We start from the raw sequence: 11,622 nt of genomic DNA on the forward strand, positions 1-11,622 counted from the left end.
GGGGGGGGGGGGTTGAAACTTTGTCCTTTTTCATAGTTAGGTTTTTGTTGAAGATATCATTTCTTTTGATTAACCTAATCCAGCTGAATACATAATTTTCATGCCACTTAAAAATAAATACGGACGACTGCTCGTCTTGCCATCCTCTAATGACTCTCCTGATTGAAAGGCCGTTTCAAATAAAGTAAATAACAATTTTCAAATTTTTCCCTTTACTATATACAATTTATATACTTTACTATATATGTTAAATCAATTTTTTAATGTTATAAATGTCAGTATTTGTTTTTTTGTTAGTACTGTCCATAATTGTTGGTTGTAATATTATTTAGTTTTGTTAAAATAGGTTCATATTAAGTTGATTATTTTACTTGAATTACAATGAATCCTTATAATACAATGTTGCATTCCATCCATAGAGGATATACATTTAATTACATTAAAAGCACAAAGTATTACCTGGGTATGTTTTTTGTAAACCACATCCCGTTTATAAATAATTATTAACAGAGTAGAAGAAGGGCACAGTGTTCCTGTTCAAACGCTAAAACGAACATTGCAGCTGGTTACCCCCTCTAGATAATTGTGTAAGGGAAGAAACAAAACCAGATGCTTTCAATTTTTTCTTTTCGTTATTCTTTCGCTTATTATACACGTATGCGGCAGTCTGAGCATTACTCAAACAACAGGTATATCTGTTCACTTATAAAACTGTTCCCATGTATACGATATTATTATTTAAATCCATTGCTGTTGTCGTCATCGCCCTTATTGCGTAGTATTTGATCGACAATCCCCCTTTTCAGTCATATATTAGTGTTGTTAATTCTTTTCACTCGGTCACCCCAAGGAAAAAACTAAATTCACAGCGTCCCTGCTTTTGGTTAGAAATAAAATAATAGTAGGGCATCAGTGCCAGTCGTAGTCGCGTGTGCGTTTCGCGTTAAAATCGAAATAGTGTGTGTACTACTAAAGTATGTGTAATAATATTTTACTCATTGTGGACTATTTTGTCATGTTTTCTTTGTAGACGCTTCGGAAAGCCTAAAGAAAATGCTTGGCGATCCGCAACAGTTGTTTCCCGAGCCGGTGCATAGGCCTTCACAGCAAATGCCAACTTCCCATGTTTCCCCTGACGTACCTATGGACGCTAAACCGTCAGGACCGTACAATCATTCGTTATTCGCTTCGTAAGTTTTCATGTCGGCTGTAAACCGTTTTTAATAATAATTTACTTAAATTTGTATTTGTTTGCTGTTTGCATACGTGTACAGGTATATGGTGAAACCTTCGGTGAGAGGATCCAATATAGTACCACAACCACAGGCGTCACAGGTAACAATAAAAATAAAAATTTCCATGGTTGTGATTGTGTTAATTTTCGATTTTTGCCCAGGAGCCTCAACAGTTATCGCCTGTGGATAAAAGCCGCCGAAGTTCAACGTCAACTAATGTTCTTTCGGATAACGCTAATAATTCCAACAGGTGTGTGGAATGTTCAATAGTTTTAAACGTTGAACGTATCTAAGTGTTTGTGTAATTGTTAATGACGATAATGTGTTATTAATAGCAGAACTGAGAAAGTTAGCAGTGACATGTCGGTAGACGAGGATAGTTCGTCCAGCGAAGAAGGTGAAAAGGATAGCAGTTCAGATAGCAGTGGCAGTGATAGTGAGAGTAGTGACGAGAAGAAAGAACCACCAGCTGTTTCACCTCCTAGGCAGCAGGAACAAGAAGAAGAACAGCCCAGATGGTACTTGAAAAACTTTTTGAAGAAGAGCACTCCAGATACCAACAACACCTCAAGAACATCTCAACAGGTATACTATATTACTATAAAATATATGTAGTATATGTATAAATAGTAAAAAGTATTTTCATTTTTGTTTAAATTTAATTTTTATGTTATTTATTAGGAAGAACCATCTGGAATGAGTGATCCTAAGTCTAGTCCTGGCTTCCAAAGTCAAAGGTCAGGGGTAGTTGAACTGTTGTCTGAGATGTCTGATTCGGACTCAAACCACAGCGAAAAACAAAAGAGCCAGTCCTCTTCTTCCTCATCATCTTCATCATCATCATCATCATCCGAGGATGAAGATGACAAAAAGAAAAAGACTTGTGAAAGTAGTTGTGATAGTGATTCGTCGTGCAATAGTCATTCACGTGCGTTTACCAAACCTGTTACTGATTTGCATAAGAAGTATTCAGTGTTGGCTAAATGCGAGAAAAAAGAACTGAAAAAGTCTATGGATAAGCCTGTGACTAAACCTTTAGCTGTCACAGTGACTGCAGAAAGAAAACAACCGTCAGTTGTGATGTCAACACCACCACCAATTGCTGTGAAAAAGGATTATGAAACAACTGAAGAGCCTGTAAAGAAGAAGAGAGGTCGAAAGAAAGGATCAACTAATGCGCCAAAACTACAACTATCAAAGATAAAATCGAAACCATTAATATCATCTGATTCGGAAGATGACAATCCACCACCTAAACCAGCGAAAACTAGTGAAAAGCGTAGAGGTCGCCCACCTGGTAGCAAAAAGTCCAAAGTAATATCTGCTAGTAGTGAATCTGAAGAATGGACAGACAGTAGTAGGAAGAGCAGGGGTAAGAAAGAAACAGAAAAGAAATCATCATCATATTCAATAAAGAAAACACCATCTTGGGAAAAAAATCAACCACAAAAACCAGTGGCCAGGGTTAGTGCTGCTATGCGTCCAGTACGGTCAATGTCTAGTAGTGCAGAATCTGACTTGTCTGATGTAGAGTGCAGGCCAAGAGCTGTTATTTCATCAGCTACTACAGAAAGTCCTCCCAAGTTGGATGTAGAGGGTGTCAAAGTGCAAGATAAGAAAAAAAATGATACTTTGCGTAAGTTGTTTAGGACACGACGAGAAGAACCTAAATGTGGTGGAAAATCTAAGGGTGGCAAAGGTGGAAAAGGTGGTGTAATAATCATCGATAATAATGAGGCCATGAGAAATGATAACGAACGTGTAATATCTCCTGTGCCAGTGATACCTCCTATGCCCAAAGAACCTGTAGAATGTACTAAATCTATGTCCTTAATGTGTAAGATACCATTGAGTAAATTGTCTAATTTAAATTACCTGCTTAAAAATGGTCGTTCAGAAGAATTAAGGTGTCGTGCCGATCTAGCTAACACAAGGCAAGATTTGGATAAAAAACAAAAACACAGACACCATAAACACCATCATAAGAGTAGTCCATCATCATCACAATCATCTTTTGGGCCAGAAAAGGCTAAAACTAATGAATCTCCTGCTAGTAATGTAGCTCTTACTCAGCCCTTATTGCAGCCCTCCTCTTCTGATGGTTATTCCAAAAATATGATGGACAATGTATGGCGGAAACCAACTTCAGTTTGTGCTGTAATACCTGAAGCTAAAGTAAAGCCACTTGAGCATATGCCTACTAAGTGAGTGGTTTTTATTGTTATAATAATTTTTTTTTTTTAACTATGATTAATATTATTGTAATATTATGAAAAAGTAATTTGTTTAAAGTTGAGTTTTTTTTTTTTTTTATAGTACAATGCCTTACTTGCAACGGCCCACAGCTACTAGTGGGGTATTACATGGACCATATGAAGAAACCTCAGAAGAAGAAGAAGGTCCTCCACCATTTCACTCATATGGAGCACCTGTTCAGATAATGGATCCAAGGTATAAACGTGCCCTTGAATTGGATCAGTACTCTACATCTTCTAAGAGAAGGAAGTTCATGAACTCTCCTGGTTCAGCTCAATTAGCAAGATATGCCACTGCAAGAGTATGTATAATGATTTTACTTGCTATTGATTTTATATATATTTCTTAAAATTGCTTTCTTTCTCTCTTGAACTCAACCTTTCAAAAGTTGTATTCTTATTTTTATTTGGATATAAAGGGAGATGGACTAATGAATGATATTATGGTTGATCGTATGCATGAAGTCCCTACACAGCCACCTCCAAGACAACCATCATGGCGATTACAATCCATGCACCACCAACCAAATACCAAAAGAAGATTCTTCTCTTACTTTGCTTCTGATTACTATTCAGATAAAACAGTACCCAAGTAAGTATAATTAATGATTCTAATGTGTTCTTTGCTAACTTTGTTTAATTGATATTCATTTAAATTTAATTTAATAATCAATTTTTTTAGTTTACATCAAGAAGTTCCCTTAAAAGAAGCACAAGCACTGACTAAATTAGCTGAATATGAACCTGATCCTATTACACAAGAAATGAAATATTTAGATGGAATTTTATGCTTTGTTCTTAGTGGGCATTTGATGGAAAATGATGGGACCAGGGAGCGAGCTGTTCTCAAAATTTATAATGATACTATTGACTTGATCAAGTAAGTACATCTAATAACACAGGGTGTAATAGAGACTTGTTAAATTAAAATTTTTGATTTTTGAATGAATTAACATTTTAATTATTAATTTAGAGTTATTTGGTCGAAAATTTATAATTATCGTGCAGACTGTGATCATGAAGAGTTAGACGAAATATTTGAAATGGCTGACAATCCCGAAAGGGATAATAGGTTGTTAATATTATGGTAAGTTTTATTTCACTAAATGAAACTATAAATTTATATAAAGTAATATTTTTAAGTAATATTTATTTTTTTATGTAGGATGAGGTGTTTGAGTTTCTTGAGGTTAAAACTATTCAATTTACTCCTATATCAGAATAGACAAAATTACAAGACTGTACAGCAACACTTCTTGAAGGTAAAAATACTTATATTAATTTTATATGTACATGTTTTGATCATTTTTATACAAAAATAGACTGTGGGCTCAAGTCCTATTTCACCATCTCCATCACCTGCTAGTTCTGTGGAAAGTCATTCGTCGGGTTACTGTAGCAGTAATATTACTCCAAATGGACAAGCAGCAGCATCTGGAGTGGGCTCCAGTGTCATTGCAGTACCATTGGCTGTTCACAATGCAATGTATACTGAGCATCAAATGTATTCACATTTATCTGCAGCACATGATATGTGGGATCGCGCTGATCTATTAGTAATGCGTGGAAAACACACCCGTAAGTAAAATAATAATAATAATAATAAAAAATCAGTAATTATTAAGTGTCTACTATTAAATGTTTTAGCAGATTTCTTTGTTGAAATGGATCGTCATTGTGGCCCTCTTACATTACATAGTACTGGTTATGACCTTACTTTGTATGCTCGCATAGCAATATCTCGAATGCGATCTGAGTTTAACATCAAGAATTATCTTCCATGATATTAAACAAAAATTTCTCGGAATTAAGTAAATGATATTCTACAGAAGACATGTATATTGTTGCTATTATTTGTTGAGGTTTAACTTTCTTATGTTGTCTCTTCTTTCCAATTAGCAAAACTACTATATTGACCATTTTATATTATATTATATTACATAAAATGTATATATAAATTTTGTACAGCATTAATCTAGATTTCTTCATTATTTTCTGTTTTATTCTTTTTAAATTGTTTAAAATGAGAAATTATTCATAAATATATTTTTACATTTAAATTTAATATAAAATATATATATATATATACATAATATTAATTTGAAAGTTATAATAATATATAATATATTATTTATAATTTTAAATTGAAAGAACCGTTTTGGTTTTAGTAAGTTAAAAATATTATCAATGTTCTTAAAAAAAACATTGGGTCTGGGTAAGTTTGATATGGGATTATAATAATCAAAATAATATGCATATTATATATTTTTTGGTATTATATTATATGCATGTTATTACAAAATGTCTTGTTAAGCTAGTTCTTTATTTTATTCTTTAAACAAAGCAACCCAAAAATTAAAAAAAAAAAATTAAAATCATTAAAAAATTATAGAAAAAAAATCATAAAATAATTAACACATTGATATAAAACTTTCTATATTTTTATAACCAGTAAATTTTTGATTAAGTTGTGTAAATAATATTAGTTATAATATTTTAAATGTAAAAAAAAAAAAAGAAATGTATAAAGAATTAAGAGTTGCGTTTATAACAAACTATATTATTTATGTAGGAATTCATTCCTCGCTTAGTTAAATTTAAAAGATTGTAAGGTGAGCATTATGCTCAAGCCAAACATTCTAAATAATAAAAATTAATTTTATTAATTTTAAGAGTTACCTTAGTTTGAAAAGTAATATATATGTATGTAGTAGCCAAATGTGTACAAAACGACACCAATGTTTATTATTATTATAATTTGTTTTTTTGTAAATAATGAATGACTTTGTGGGGCACTAACGGTTTTGACTTTGTCGTTTTTTATCTTTTGATCATAGTACAGTAAACAATATTGTGTTCGAAAGATAAAATATTAATGTGGGTAGGTTTTGTTCTTTTTGTTTGATGTTAACCATTTTTAAAATGGTAATAATTTTCTCCCTTCTCTATAATTCTATTAAAACAATTAAGATACAAGAGTTTATATTTATTTACTTATCATTGATAATAAATTTTGGTGCAAGCTTTAATTAATATAATGTCGGACAATTTTGATACATTATTATTGTTCAATTAATAAAAAAAGATTAAGTCATTTTTTCAATTGCCTTTTTAAATTAAATTTAAAAAATGATTAAAGAGATTATAGAAAAATGTTAGACTGTATTATACGACTTTTTTTTAGATTTTACATTGATATAAAACTATTATAAAATATAAAAATGATAAACCAAAGTCTGATTTATATTGCCTTAACATAAAAAATATTTTTTTGATTCATAAAGTTAGTTACATGTATACAATCTAGAATAATCCCCTCATTTCCATTTGTCCCAGGGTTTGTTTTAATTAAAAATATACATGAAACCCATTTTACTTTCTTTGTTGATTTGTTAGTGTTAATTTATTATTATTATTTTTTTGTTAAATATATTTTGTAGTACAATAAGTAATTGACGATAAACATTACCAATTCCACGTGTTTTAATTTAATTTTTTTTTTATGTTATAAGAATTCCGTCTCGCACACAAATGTTTTTAGTTGAATTTTGTGATTATTTAAAAATACTAATTTTAGTGTGAACAGTATTTTTTTTTTTTTTTATGTGACTTGCATGCAATAATATGAAAATGTTATGAAATCCCGTCCGATTTTCTCTTACATAAATTTTATACCAATTTTTCCATACTATAATTTACTACATTATTATATTGGTAAGAAAAAAAAAATTAAGAAAATCGCAACGGATTATTTATAATTATTCTTATATATATAATATTATTGTGTTAAGGATAGAAAACAATATATTATCATCTACTATTTTTATGTTATACTTATAATTTATAAAATTTTTAAAAATTATAAAAATGAACTAAAAAAAGAAACGAAAAAAATAATAAAATATGATGAAAATTATTTTGTGTTTTATTTATTTATTTATTTATTGGTATTTAATTTTAAGTGTGAAATCTTAATCATCAAAGTTTAGAACATAGTATGTTGAAAACTATCAGGATCTGACTTTAATATCCTTAGGAACTTTAATACTAAGTAATGTAAAATAATGTAAAAAATATTTTATGAGTTCATAGCTCTCAGTCTATAGTATATTTTAAATAATTCATCACTTGCAAACAATTTTTATATTTATACCTGATATTGATAGATTTTGAAAGAACCTATGTTATGAGTTAAATGTTCAGCTAGTAATCAGAATTATGGTTTAATCTAATAAGAATTCTTTTCAAAAGACCATAAAAGTAATTTAAAGAACGGTAATAGACCAGTCAACGAAGGAAAAATGGCGGAAAAAATTCCCAACGAAATTTTTTTTTTTTTAAAGTTGAATTAAGATATGTATAATGACATACTAAAAGTCCTCATCGATTGGACTTGAGCTTTTTTTTTACAGCCTCGCAAAAGTTCAAAAATATGAGCTTTTTTAATTTTCTCAAAAAATATTTAACTTACAAAAAAAAGTATCGTACAAAAGTTATTTAAAAAACAATTTTAAACAAAAAAGGTATCTTATATTTTTTCATTTAAACAAATATTTTTCGAGTTACATTACATTTAATATGAGTACTAAAATTTATTTTCCAATTTTTTTCATTTTACGGTTACTTTTTATCATGTTATACTTACATTAGACACAATGTTATAAATGCATATGTGTGTATGTGTGAGTTTATTTATTTATAGTATCATTAAAGTGTAGTGTATATTAAGATACAACCGATAGAGTAGGTAATTGATTTGACGCTATATTGTTTAAAGCCAACTAAACGCTAAATTGTACATTCCCAAACAACAATTATATTATGTCAATTGCCACCGGAATTTCTGCTAATCTTTTTCTTTATCTTTGCCTTAATCCCAACTACTTGGTGTCGGCCACCCTCATCCTTAATTTCCACTTGACATGATCTCCACATCATCTACGCTCACATTAGCTGTCCTCATATCGCATTCAATAATATCCCTCAATCTTTTTTTTGGTCTTCCTCTATCTCTTCTTCCTTCAACATTCATTACTATAACTGTTCTTACAGCTTCCGATTCTTCTCTCCTCATAACATGACTAAATCATCTAAGTCTATTTTCTTTCATCTTATCCACGCTACACTTATACTCCCTCTTATATGCTCGTTCCTTATTCTATCTTTTCTAGTCACTCCACTCATCCAACTAAGCATTTTCATCTCTGCTAAACTTATTCTCTGCTTTACTTTCTTATCAACCGCCCCAGGGCCGGATTTAGACTTTTGGATGCCCGGGGCAAATTTTTTTTTGAGGCCACTAACAGTAAAATAATAAAAAATACTCATTATCGACGTAGTTAAGGATAAAAGTTTTAAAATTTCCAAATTTGCACTTTATAACTATTTACCTAAAACGTGTTTATTTCAAGTTTGAAACACTGCTGTTCATGTAACACAAATTTCAAAATTCATTTAAAAATAGCAATATTACATAAATTTATTAAACCTTCATAATTTGAAGAGTAAAAATAAATATAATAATCTTACAATTTAATTTATTAAAATTTTTAAATTCAACCTCCATAGCAGCTACATTAATTCTGCCGTGCTAAGCAAAAACAGGATAACTCCAAAATTTAAAAATTTTTTTTTTTTTTGTTTCTATATGTAAAATTAGTGGTTTTATACCGATTTTTGATGTAAAAATAGCATATTTCCTATTAAAACCCATCTAAAAATGAAATTTAAAATAAGAAAATATACAGTAAGTCCANTGTAAAATTAGTGGTTTTACACCGATTTTTGATGTAAAAATAGCATATTTCCTATTAAAACCCATCTAAAAATGAAATTTAAAATAAGAAAATATACGGTAAGTCCAATATATTTGATGTTTTGTAAGCGAAAACACGGTAAATCCAAATACTAAGCAAAAACTTAGTATATCACATGAAAAATAATGGAGTTACCGTGTATTGGCTTATGTTCATACATTGGTAAAAAAGGGTATGTACGTGACATAACTTCAGTCAAATTTTATGAATAAAAAATAATGATTATTTGATATATTATTTTGTCATTTACTTAACTGATATTGTTAAGAATATTATGGCCTCGACATGGNGTAGTAAATAAAATAGGTAACTACTTATTTTAATTTGTTTATTTTAATATAGAACAATGAATATGATAGTGGAGTATCACACATTTCAGGTAGTGATATCCATGATGAAATAGGAACTGGTGTAACTAAAAAAGGAACAAAGAGGAAGCGCCGTCGTTATACAACTACTATTACTGAAAGGAACAATATGAAAATGCAATTAAAACGTGATAAGCATAAGCTACGGTCCCCCTGTTGTATAACTTGTAAAAAAAATTGTATACAACATATTCCTGAAAGTTTGAGGACCGAAATAAATATGCAGTACTGGACTCTTTCAAAAAAAGAACAAGAGTTATTTGTTGTGAGCTCAATTGAAAGAAAATGTGTACAACGTTGTAGAGGAGTAGTTAATAATGAGNGTTGTGAGCTCAATTGAAAGAAAATGTGTACAGCGTCGTAGAGGAGTAGTTAATAATGAAAAAAAAAGGAATTGGTCATTTTCTTATTTATTGAAAAACTCAGATGGGTCATTTAAATATGTATGTAAGCAATTTTATTTAGCAACTTTGGGATTTTCCAAGAACAATGACTCTTTTATTCAAAAAATTTGTTCAAGCAGTGAAAATAATAGTTCTATAATTGTATCTCCATCAAATAATTCTAAACGAGAACCGTGGAACAAAATAGATGTAGAACCAATTAAGTCTCATATAAATTCATTCAATCCTTCAGTTGCACATTATAGAAGAGAACATGCACCTTTAAAAAAATATTTGTCAAATGAAATTACAGTCACATCTATGTTGTCTGACTTTCAAGAAAAAAATCCTGATTTTAAGTGTTCATATGATATGTATAGGCAAGTATTAAAGAAAATGAATATATCATTTACAAAACTTGGACATGAAGAGTGTGAGTTATGTGAAACTTTCTTTCAACATGACCCAAATCATAATAGACATAATGCTCAAGAAAACAGTGACTGTGATGGATGTAAAAAATGGTCATTTCATTTTGAAATGTACACAAACACCCGCATTAAATATGATGAACAATAAAAAAAAAACCAAAAATGGTAAAGTAAAAAATTATACTTATTTGAATAATTGTATTCTTGTATTAAAATTTCTGAATTGTTTTATTAGGAGATGAATTGTATGTATCGGTCGACTTACAAAAAGTCATCATGTTACCAAGAATGGACAATTTCAAAGCTGCAATTTTCACAAAGAGGGTCATAGCATTTAATGAAAGTTTTGTTCCAGTCGGACCTAGAAGTTCAATTAAACCCTTGGCAGTAATATGGCACGAAGGAATAAGTGGTAGAAAACAAGAAGACTTGACAAGTTGTTACTATGCTTTTTTTTTATTTTACAAAGACATGAAAAAAATAACTATTTGGTTAGACAACTGTTCTGCTCAAAATAAGAATTGGTGCTTGTTTACATTTTTATGATTAATTCTCAAGAACTTGAAACTATGGTGATCGATATTTTCTATTTTCAACCAGGCCATTGTTTTATGTCTGCGGATTCATTCCACCATCAGGTTGAACTTTCCATGAAACAAATGGGTAAAATCTATGACTTTTGTGATTATGAAAAATCAATAAAGAATTCAAATAAAGGCCATGTTGATGTTAAAGTATTAGATGGCAAAGATTTTTTTGATTGGAAGTCAGAATGCTCTATTTATAAATTAAAAAAAAATATTAATCGTCCAATGTTGAATAGCTTAGTTCATATAAGAGCGGAAAGAGGACTCAAATACTTATTATATTCTTGTACATATGATGAGTATACTCCATTAAGAATGCTAGACTTTTTAAAACCTTCATATTTAAAAAATGATTTTGTAAGACCACAGCAAAAAAATGAATTAAGAGGCATTCAACCAGAAAAAAAACAAAGTATTATACAAACACTAGTCCCACTTATGCCTAAGAGCAGACATCAATTTTGGTTTGATTTTCCTACATCAGATTTAGTCAATGACTTATATGAAGAATCTGAAAATTAGAAACTGCTATATGAAATTGTATAAT

General features: G+C 29.9%; 2 protein-coding genes across 13 annotated transcripts in view; both read left to right on the top strand.

Annotated features, from left to right (window-relative positions):
* LOC126907994 (AF4/FMR2 family member lilli-like) overlaps window positions 1-6,011 on the top strand; it is a 123,922-nt gene extending 117,911 nt beyond the window's left edge. For 5 of the 9 annotated variants that reach the window (XM_050689840.1, XM_050689809.1, XM_050689782.1 and 2 more), the window contains 12 exons: window positions 1,031-1,190; window positions 1,275-1,335; window positions 1,397-1,485; window positions 1,571-1,820; window positions 1,917-3,439; window positions 3,552-3,792; window positions 3,880-4,082; window positions 4,173-4,370; window positions 4,464-4,577; window positions 4,656-4,752; window positions 4,813-5,068; window positions 5,138-6,011. In XM_050689840.1, the coding sequence (XP_050545797.1) occupies window positions 1,031-1,190; window positions 1,275-1,335; window positions 1,397-1,485; window positions 1,571-1,820; window positions 1,917-3,439; window positions 3,552-3,792; window positions 3,880-4,082; window positions 4,173-4,370; window positions 4,464-4,577; window positions 4,656-4,752; window positions 4,813-5,068; window positions 5,138-5,274 (3,329 nt within the window). In that variant the 3' untranslated portion in view covers window positions 5,275-6,011. The remainder of the gene's footprint in view (window positions 1-1,030; window positions 1,191-1,274; window positions 1,336-1,396; window positions 1,486-1,570; window positions 1,821-1,916; window positions 3,440-3,551; window positions 3,793-3,879; window positions 4,083-4,172; window positions 4,371-4,463; window positions 4,578-4,655; window positions 4,753-4,812; window positions 5,069-5,137) is intronic. The other 4 variants (XM_050689791.1, XM_050689818.1, XM_050689826.1 and 1 more) reach the window with 4 other exon arrangements.
* A 3,999-nt stretch (window positions 6,012-10,010) lies between these two features.
* LOC126909029 (uncharacterized) lies at window positions 10,011-11,614 on the top strand. Of its 4 annotated transcripts, none has more exons than XM_050691408.1 (3): window positions 10,011-10,117; window positions 10,198-10,653; window positions 10,724-11,614. In XM_050691408.1, the coding sequence occupies exons 1-2, from the start codon at window positions 10,101-10,103 to the stop codon at window positions 10,634-10,636; spliced, it is 456 nt and encodes a 151-aa protein (XP_050547365.1). In that variant the 5' UTR covers window positions 10,011-10,100; the 3' UTR covers window positions 10,637-10,653; window positions 10,724-11,614. The 4 variants fall into 4 exon arrangements, with proteins under 4 accessions (XP_050547365.1, XP_050547348.1, XP_050547360.1 ...); XM_050691403.1 differs by having other exon boundaries at window positions 10,024-10,117; XM_050691398.1 differs by having other exon boundaries at window positions 10,031-10,121.
* The last annotated feature ends 8 nt before the right edge of the window (window positions 11,615-11,622 follow it).

Source organism: Daktulosphaira vitifoliae, unplaced genomic scaffold (assembly GCF_025091365.1).
Source record: "Daktulosphaira vitifoliae isolate Bord-2020 unplaced genomic scaffold, ASM2509136v1 Scaffold_1, whole genome shotgun sequence".
Taxonomy (NCBI): domain Eukaryota; kingdom Metazoa; phylum Arthropoda; class Insecta; order Hemiptera; family Phylloxeridae; genus Daktulosphaira; species Daktulosphaira vitifoliae.

Bases quoted from the DNA above. Each gene is read 5' to 3' on its own strand.
- LOC126909029 (XM_050691391.1), top strand. From the start codon at position 11,031: ATGATTAATTCTCAAGAACTTGAAACTATGGTGATCGATATTTTCTAT.